The sequence below is a fragment of the Papilio machaon genome, chromosome 5 (genome assembly GCF_912999745.1).
Source record: "Papilio machaon chromosome 5, ilPapMach1.1, whole genome shotgun sequence".
Lineage (NCBI taxonomy): Eukaryota > Metazoa > Arthropoda > Insecta > Lepidoptera > Papilionidae > Papilio > Papilio machaon.
In genome coordinates this window covers 671,566-681,375 of record NC_059990.1, presented here as the reverse complement: position 1 = coordinate 681,375, position 9,810 = coordinate 671,566, and the positions used below count along the sequence as shown (strand labels likewise).

Genomic DNA, 9,810 nt, shown 5'->3' with positions numbered 1-9,810 from the left:
ATACTCGTTGATAATAGACGAAAAGAAAATCGAATTATCTATTACTTTTTAAATATAAAACCATAAAAAGTTAAAATATTCTTCGTTTATATTAAAAAAAGATTCAAATTATATTTCTAACTACAGCTTTTTATTATCTTACAAGATATTTGAAACGTTCATAAATACCTTGAAACTTAAATCGCTTGCATGGATGCGAACGTAAATGTATACCTAAATCCATTTACTAGAACATAAAATAAACAACCTTATCACAATATGTAATGCACAAAGTATCACCGTACACTGCATGTGTGCTGACGTCTAACGGAATATGGGATGAAGCGCACGATCTAGTTAAGCCAATAAGGGATCTCGACAGAATAGACAGTATTAGAGATAGAATGACAAAGCTGCTTTTGCTATTACGGGTCGAATCGATATAGACGACCTCATATTGTGCTTTAGCAATATCGTTTCTTTTAACCATTTCAAATGGATAAGAATACGAAAGTTAAAGCCTTTTAACATAATTCTAGAGGTACAAAATGTGAAAGTTTTCATTTGATTCAAGTTATTACTTGTAACGTAATTATCGAATATGAACTATACATAATATTAGAGAACTATATAAATATTTTGCGAGTTTTAACCACAACACACTCTCCAAGTCCTCGAGTGTGTCCTGAAAATAATTATCAATGGTGAGCCGAGTGTCTCTCAGTTGTTAAGTGGCTGTGGATTGCAGGGGCCCATTTAATGCAGCGAGGGAATTCAATTTGTTTTAGATATAGCTCTTACATAACGCTAGAATATTATTATTAGGACATATACACACTTAATATGAACTATTGAAAAATGTTAAAACGTTAATACTTTTAAATTCGACAAAATGGGATACTTGTCACTATTGGTGCTCAAAAAGCCTAATAGTGCTAAATATATCCGTTACTTCTATGATTATTTACTTATTACTAGATAAATCAAGTGTTGACTAGGTTTTTTTGCTCGGTAATTTCTCGTTGGAAATTAGGCGGATGGCGCATGACGCAGTTTTGTACAAACACCCCCAACAAGGGTATCAAAGGACCCTTTACTATCTCGATAAGTAGAATATAAAACACTACGATAGATCAAAGATGGCCGCCATTACAAAATGGCGGACGACGTATTGACATAGTATTGCTTAATCTACCCAACTTGGGTATAACTTGGTTTTACGAGTAGAGTACAGTACACTATAAATAAATTTAAAATGGCCGCCCACTACAAAATGGCCAATGATACATTTTTACTATCCCAATAAATATGGATAACAAATGATAGGATTTAACGAATAGAACAATGTGGTTAAGTCCAATTCAAATTATTAACTAAAAAAACTTAGAAGGAAACTTTGACTTATTTTTTTTTAATAATATAACTTGTTATACAAGGTCACTTATTTGAATTACTAAGACAAAAATCTATATATTAGAAGATATAAGGTCCTTCCCTCGTGAATCTTACACAATAATTGAATCACCGTCGGTAATGGACGCATTAGGACGACAAATGCTTTTACTTTGATAATAAATTATTATGTACGTGGTGTAAAGGTAGTGTTGGTTCGATCTTGGATAAATGAACTTCCTATTTGTTTGTCTGTCTTATGACTAATGTCCCAACGCATAGACAAACATCTGCCTAAACATCTTACGTATTTGTACTTATGTAGTTGAGATTTAGAAGTTTTAAAGAGTTAAAAAATCCAAATGTTAAGTAACAAAAACATTTCAAAGTTAGCGTAAGCTGGCACATATTAATTGTTTCTAAGAAATTACCTTCTTTATGTTGATTATACTTTTACATTAACTATCCTGCACTTCATTTTATGCATGGTTTAATCTGTCAAAAATCGGTCAAATACAAGTTAAATGCGCTTTTATGCAAGGTTTTAGACGCTCCTGTTTGTTTATTGTAGCGAGGCCGCCGGCGGTGTTTATGTTAGTTAACTTAATTAACTGGATGGAGTTCAGGCTGCACTCCGCGTTACAAACTTAACCCACATGTTGTGTAAATCCTTTTAACCGTTAACGCTTTCCTTTACCGAATTAAACCTTGCTAACTGGCTTACAATCAGTTTGGATTAACTATTATGAAATTGCAGTAAATAGTCTATTTTAATAATGTGTATTTTGGATATTTATTTCAAAGGTTATTTGAACCGTACATGCATGTTTTTTTATAAAAGTTACTTTTATGTTAATCAACTTTTGTGTTACTCGTTAAATAAATATTACGACTACAGAAAAAAAATAAAAGTACCAATGAATAAAATATGTTCTACAATTTTTATGAATAAGTGGAAACAGTTAATTTTGGCGACAAAGTTTTTCTTGGGTTTATGAAGACGGAAAGAAAAAATTAACTCAATTTTATTTCTCACAGACAATGGACACAAAATCTAAATAAATACCACTTAAAGCCCGCGTCAATTCACATTTATTTAATTTATTGCTAAGCTTTTTTTTTTTTGCTTTTTTGTTTTGTATAAAGACGTTTAACAAAAGACAAAATTAAAAGTAATAGTTCAGGAACAATTTTATATTAAATGGTAAAGGTAAGTTTGATAAGATGGACAATCTGGATGATGCTGTCTCGTGTTGTTTTAAGTCTTACACAATCTTGCTAATGATGATGATGAAATCTTACTAATATAATAAATGCGAATGTTAAGATGGATTTATGGATGTTTGTTACAAGGTATCTCTACAACAGCTGCATGGATCTCGATGAAATTTGGTATAGATGTAAAACACAGTCAGTGGAAGAAAACATAGACTTCTAATGAAGTTTTTTTATTCCGAGCGGACGGTGTTGCGGGCGACAGCTAGTGTCACATGTAATCTACGCCTACGCAAGAATATCTAGTAACAATTGAACGAATAACAACACTCTGAACTACGTTTTAACAATTTTAACGTAGAAAAAAAATCAATATTTAGTTAACAGTATTTTATCGTCTCCAAGGGGGCACAGCCAGGGGGGGAGCTAATAACGACATTCGTAAATTTTTTAGCATATTTTTCGAGTTGATAAATAAATAGTTATCAGATATAACCTGATAGATCAAAGCTGTCAGATCATATCTTGATAAATGATTTGAAATATTGTAGAGAAAGTCAACTCGATAAGATTGCTTTGGTTCAAGGACAAAATAACAACAATAATAATATATTATGCTTATATCATGATAGTCATATGAATATAGTCTTTTAAGGTCAAAAGGAGAGTAAGTAATTGATTAATTTTAGTTTATTTACCCACTTAGTTAAAGCGCGTTTTACAAGATTCAGTTTAAATAATGCTTACTAGCATAAACTAACACTTACAACTGTTAAAAATAAAATTTCCAAGTGTGTCTAAATTTTCAAAATTGTTTTGTATTAAAAGGAGTAAAATAGTTTAATTTTGAAAGCACGCCAATTAATTTTATAATACAATACATGTAACATACGACACATTGCGGCTATAGATTTACGAGATTATTTAATGTCATCAATTTCAAAAGATACCATCATACATAATGCTATGATATGAAAATATATAAGATAAGATATCGTTTGTGTATAAGGTATGCGTACACCAAAACCGATATCATACGATATTCACTCGGCCGTCATCGGCTAGCCCCATCCGAACGATCCAAACGCATCTAAATAGTTCCGTACGATTTAGAAATAAGCGGAATTCAAAGCTCTTAAACCAAACTATCGCATGATAAAATATGGACCGCCATCGTCAGGCGATCGCTGATATTATTTTTAGATGAACTTCAAAGATGCAATTTTTTATTCTCTCGTACTTCATAACTTTTTTTTCATTCCAAAGTTAGGGTGTAAAAATAAGCAGTTTACACCCTCCAAGTATCCATAGTTTATTTACTAGACCGCAACTTTGATCTTAGATGAGTTCTGAATTCTGTAAAATTTAATAGAATTATTATACTTTAAACCAGGCCTAAACGAAAAATGGACAAAAAATTACAGCAAACACCAAAAAATTTTTTCTGTGCATGCGCAGCGACACGTGTGATATCGCACGAGTAGCTCTCATACGTTAATTCGGTTCTGATCTAAGCACACTTTTTTTATTGCCCGTGCACTACAACAACAGTATAGTACTTAAAAAGCAGTGCCGATTTATTTCTACATGTTAGGTAGACATTCGGTAGATTAAAACATCGGCCCACAAAATGTATCTTAAAGTATGCTGTGTTGCAATATTTTTAATGTTTTTTAATACAAGTCGAGGTGCCGTGAGAGTGGATCCTCTAGTTGATACAAAAGTTGGTTTAATTCGAGGATTAAAAGCGGAAGATGGAGATTATTCAATGTTTTTAGGTATACCGTACGCAGATGTTGACAAAAATAATCCTTTTGGAGTGAGTAAAAACTTTTTTAAATTGCTTAAATAAAATACTCGTATATTAAATTACAATGTATGTGAGAAATTTTAACATAACTGGTTTAAATTAGTTGATTAGTAAAGTTAAAAATGTTTAAAGTAGAAACTAATTCAGTAACAATCTAATTATAGATTACATTGAGACGCTAATAGTTACACGAAGTATGTTTCAAATTAAATAACCGAATGATAAAAATGTTCCACTCAAATTAAATATATTTATGGGTTAATTTAACCAGAGTCAAAATTTCTTATTTTTTTAACAGGTGTATGTTCTTATTGTTTTAACTTCTCTTTGTTCTATTTGTTTTCAATTAAGAATTTAAACTTTAGCTTTGGTACATATTATTAGTAACGTTTTTATTAATTATTTTATTTTATTTCCAGCCTTCTACACCACATCAAAAATTTGATACTATATTTGATGCTGTACACGACTCTGTGATATGTCCACAAATCTTGGATAATGGTACAGCTGTCGGTATCGTCGATTGTCTTCAATTAAATGTTTATGTACCAAGGTCGGCGAGTTCCGATAATAAGGTACCTGTACTCGTATATTTTTATGGAGGCAGCTTTTACAGAGGCTATGCTAACAGAGATTTATATGGACCGAGGTTTCTTGTCAAGCATGACGTTATTCTTGTGACTGTGAACTATCGTGTAGGAGCTTATGGGTTTATGTGCCTTGACACGCCTGATGTTCCTGGAAATCAAGGCCTAAAAGATCTATTGATTGCGCTTAGATGGTTGAAAAACAACATCGAATCGTTTGGAGGAAATGCTAATAAAATAACTTTATTTGGACAAAGCGCCGGAGGAAGAGCCGTTGATTTTCATTTAATATCTGAACAAGAAAAACTGTTCGATAAAGTTATTATACAAAGTGGTATTTCAATATCCCCTCCTGTTATAGGGGAAGTTGATACAAGGGCACCACGGATGCTCGCTGAGAAGATTGGTTTTATCCCTGATAATGTTCCCGAAGCCTTATCATTCCTTGCTACAGCTGATCCACTTATTGTGGTAGCTGCAGCTTCAGAAATTGACTACACATTTAGACCGTGTGTAGAAAATGACTTTGAAAACGTTGAAAAGTTTGTCACAAATTATACAAATAATAAAAAGATGCCTAAGGTAAAGACAACGCCGATATTAACAGGGTATACTGATAATGAATTGTTTCTCGCACACGCAGGTAAAGACAATGAATACTTTGAAAATCTTAACATATTTGAAGATACTTTAAAAAGTTACTTTGATTTTGATGAGGAACGTTTGAAGGAAATGGTGAATTTAGTTAAACAATTCTACATTGGGGATGAAAAAATGAGTAATGATAATGTGCAATCTATAGCCGACTTTCATTCTGATTTTACTTATTTACATCCAATTCATAGAAGGACATACCAAAATGTTTTAAATGGAGCTCAAACGATATATCATTATTTATTTTCATACAACGGTAGAAGAAATATGTCGTTTAAAGGAAATGTAACAATGAACGGCGCAGGTCATGGCGACGATATTGGTTATCTGTTCCAAACACGAAATTTGATGGACGATGAGATAACAGCAGAAGATCAAATAATGATTGATCGAATGACAACTCTTTGGACAAACTTTGCAAAATACGGGTGAGTATTAATTTTTAGCCGACTTCAAAAAGAAGGAGGTTATCAATTCGACTGAATTTTTTTTCTTTTATGCGTGTTACCGCGAAACCCGGCCCTGGTGGTCCGATTTTGATAAAAATTATTTTAATCGAAAGGAAGTGCTTGCAGATGGGTCCCATTTTTTTGATTGTTTTTTTAATAACTAGAAGACTAGTAGATTTTGAATTTAGCTTCAAAATTTGTTGCGATAATTAGGGACATTTTTGCTTTCAACGCTTATACACTGTACAAATAACGGAAATTAGTATGAAATTAGTTAAAAGAGGACATTTTTACATATTCATTGATTTTTAACCTGATTTGATGTAGTGCCACATAATGTTAAGAAGAACTAAGAACTAGCTTTGAAATCAAAGAATGCTTTTTAATCGATATTTTTTTCAGCGACCCTACACCGAATGTGACTGATTTATTACCCATCAAATGGAAACCTATAACAGAAGAAAAATTATATTATTACAAAATAGATTCAGAAGTTAGTTTGGAGAGTAGACCGTTTAAAAAGAGAATGGCTTTTTGGGACCTATTCTTTAAACACAACAGACAACTACAAAAAGGTTATCAAAGGTCTTAGGATGTTTATTTAAAAGATGTATCAACGATCATTAAGAATAAAAGACTTTTTACAGCTCAGACTTGCATTATTACTAAGCCTATTTCTAGTGCATAGTTATATCATCCAATCATTGTTGTTGTCACCTTGTTTAAAGGGTTAGTGAAATCATCGGTTTTAAAGTTTAGTGAAAACGCATCTGCAATCATTTAACTTCGTGCAGGTGTTTTTGGGACATAGAAATCTGGTTTTTCGCTCATTTGTTTTAGTTGCTAATACATGTTTGTAGATTCATTTTATTACGGTAATATTTAATATCAAAAAAATAACAAAGTGGTGTCGTTATCAATAAAATACATGGGGTACACATAATTTTTTGATAAGGTATCGTTTTGACGAGTACGAGATAACTCCAATACTTGGAAGAGAGAAGCCAAAAGACTTGACTTTATCGGCGTGGAATAAAGATAAAACTGAGTGAATTTTATTTTTTTGAATTATTTACTAGTGGACAGAGGTACTAAAATGTGTTTAAGACAAATCTTCTTAACAATATTTATTTCTACGTTATTCAAAACGTGTCATTGTATTGATACTCGAGTGGATCCTCTAGTCGACACAAATGTTGGCTTGATCCGAGGGATGAAAGCTGAAGATGGTGGTTATGCAATGTTCTTAGGTATACCATATGGTAAAGTAGATAAAAATAACCCTTTCGGAGTAAGTATTATTTAATTTTAAAACATTTTTACACAAATTAATGAATCTTAATTGAAAATTATCGATATCGTTTTGTTTGTTCAGCTGACTTAACAAACTGATATAATGTGTTATGCAATATTTTTCCCACAACTTCCAGCCGTCACTACCACAAGAAAATTTTGAAGAAATTTTTGAAGCATACGATGATTCTGCTATTTGTCCTCAAATCGAAGAATTCAACGAAACTATCACTGGCACACTTGATTGTCTCCATCTTAACATTTACGTACCTGATGTTGCTAGTACAAAATCTCCAGTTCCAGTCCTTGTATGGATATATGGCGGAGCATTTCAAACAGGATTTGGTGGTAGATTTCTGTATGGACCGAAATACTTTGTAAGACACGATATAATTTTAGTGACTGTAAATTACCGCGTCGGACCTTATGGCTTTATGTGTCTTAATGATTCAAAGGTCCCAGGAAACCAAGGTTTCAAGGACCAACTCTTGGCTCTGAGATGGATAAAAGACAATATTGATTCATTTGGAGGCAACTCTAATAAAATTACATTATTCGGTGAAAGTGCTGGTGGAGTTGCAATAGATTATCATTTATTTTCGAAACAAGAAAAATTATTCAATAATTTAATAATACAAAGTGGTACATCATTGTTACCTTCACTTATTGGTGAGCCTGAGGCAGCACGTACACTCAATTTAGCATCAATATTAGGTTTTGAAACGATAAATTTAAATGAAGCTCTTTCTTTCCTTGGTAAGCAAAGTACTAATTCAGTTATAGACGCTATGAGACAGGTACCAAGGTACTTACCTTGTGTGGAAAATGATTTTAACAATGTGGAAAAATTCATATCAGATTATCCTTTAAACCTGGACATACCCAAAGCTAAAGACGTACCAATATTAATTGGCCACACCGATGATGAGAGGCTTTTACTACACGTAAACAAAAATCCAGAGTATTATGAACATTTGAACATTTTTCATGAGAAGTTATTTAACGCTTTCAATTTCAATTCCTCACAACTAGCAGACGCAGTTAAGAATTTTCGACATTTTTATATAGGCGATGAAGAAATTACTGAACAAGAAAAATTTAGCATTATAGATTTTGATTCGGATTTTACTTATGTACATCCAACACAAAGAAGTATCAAACAATATATGGAAAATAATGCAGGTGACATATATTACTATATGTTTTCTTACAATGGTGGAAGAAACTTTGTTAAGAAACGACATAATGTAACTATTGGAGGTGCAGCACATGCTGACGAGATTGGATATTTATTTGATATATCATACATGAAGGACGAACCATCGCACGAAGACCAGTTGATAATCGATAGAATGACTACACTTTGGGCTAATTTTGTCAAATACAGGTATATATAATCTTACTAATATTATAAATGCGAATGTTTGGATGGATGGATGTTTGTTTGAAGGTATCTCCAAGACGGCTCTACGGACCTCAATGAAATTTTGGATGGATGTAGATCATACTCTGGAAGAACACATTGGCTACTTACTATGTTTTTTTAACTCCGCGCTGACGGATTCACGGGCGACAACTAGTGCCAAAAAAAACTCTTTTAAATGCATATGAAAATTTAAATTTTAAATAAATGCGTACTACAAGTTCGCTCAACTAATACAAAGTAAAAACTTTTGTATTTATCAAGCTATTATTCTAAAAGCGGTTATACAATGTATACAATGTATAATACAATGGTAATAATACATTTGTTAAGAAAATAATTTTATTTCAGCAACCCAACGCCGCAGATTTCAGACTTATTACCTGTCGACTGGAAACCTGTGGAAAATAATTTACTACACTACCTTGAAATAGATTCAGAGCTGACATTGAAGAAAAGACCTTTCAATAAGAGAATGGCATTCTGGGATTTATTTTATAGGCACAATTATAAATTGCAAAAAGGTTATAGAAATAGGGATAAATGGTAGTATTGAAAATATTGAATTGAACAAAGAAATGATAATTTCATTTTGCACATTTGTAATAATAACTATTTTCTTGAAATCTTATTTCTATCCTTCGAGACCCGCTTCCCAATGTTTTTGACAAAACTATTTTTTTTATTTACTGTACAAGATATAGTTTAGTTAAATGCTTACGCTCGTTCCGCTTTCTGTGGCACTAAGTAGCAATACATTTTAATAAATAATTTTTAGATAAAGGATGAACAAATAATACAATGCATTTAATTTTTTTACGATTTAATTGTTCTGTTATATTTTTTTTTATTTTCACTTTCACCAAACTACTATAATTAGGAATCAATAAATTACATTGAAATAATTCGAAGTAAAGCATCTTCGCCGCTGAATAGGAAATGAAAAGTGTTGGCGGCGAGATTATTAACTTTGAAGTTAATAGAAAAATGTCAAAAACCGCGTAGCAT

General features: G+C 32.0%; 2 protein-coding genes across 2 annotated transcripts; both read left to right on the top strand.

The window, feature by feature from the left end:
* Positions 1–4,067: 4,067 nt before the first annotated feature.
* Positions 4,068–6,730, top strand: LOC106708902 (cholinesterase-like). The gene is made up of 3 exons (XM_014500504.2): positions 4,068–4,405; positions 4,816–6,065; positions 6,489–6,730. Exons 1-3 carry the CDS (start codon positions 4,217–4,219, stop codon positions 6,676–6,678), a joined length of 1,629 nt encoding a protein of 542 aa, XP_014355990.2. The 5' UTR covers positions 4,068–4,216; the 3' UTR covers positions 6,679–6,730.
* Positions 6,731–7,090: 360 nt separating this feature from the next.
* On the top strand, positions 7,091–9,447 carry LOC106708649 (esterase FE4-like). The gene is made up of 3 exons (XM_045677995.1): positions 7,091–7,377; positions 7,517–8,766; positions 9,154–9,447. The coding sequence occupies exons 1-3, from the start codon at positions 7,183–7,185 to the stop codon at positions 9,350–9,352; spliced, it is 1,644 nt and encodes a 547-aa protein (XP_045533951.1). The 5' UTR covers positions 7,091–7,182; the 3' UTR covers positions 9,353–9,447.
* The last annotated feature ends 363 nt before the right edge of the window (positions 9,448–9,810 follow it).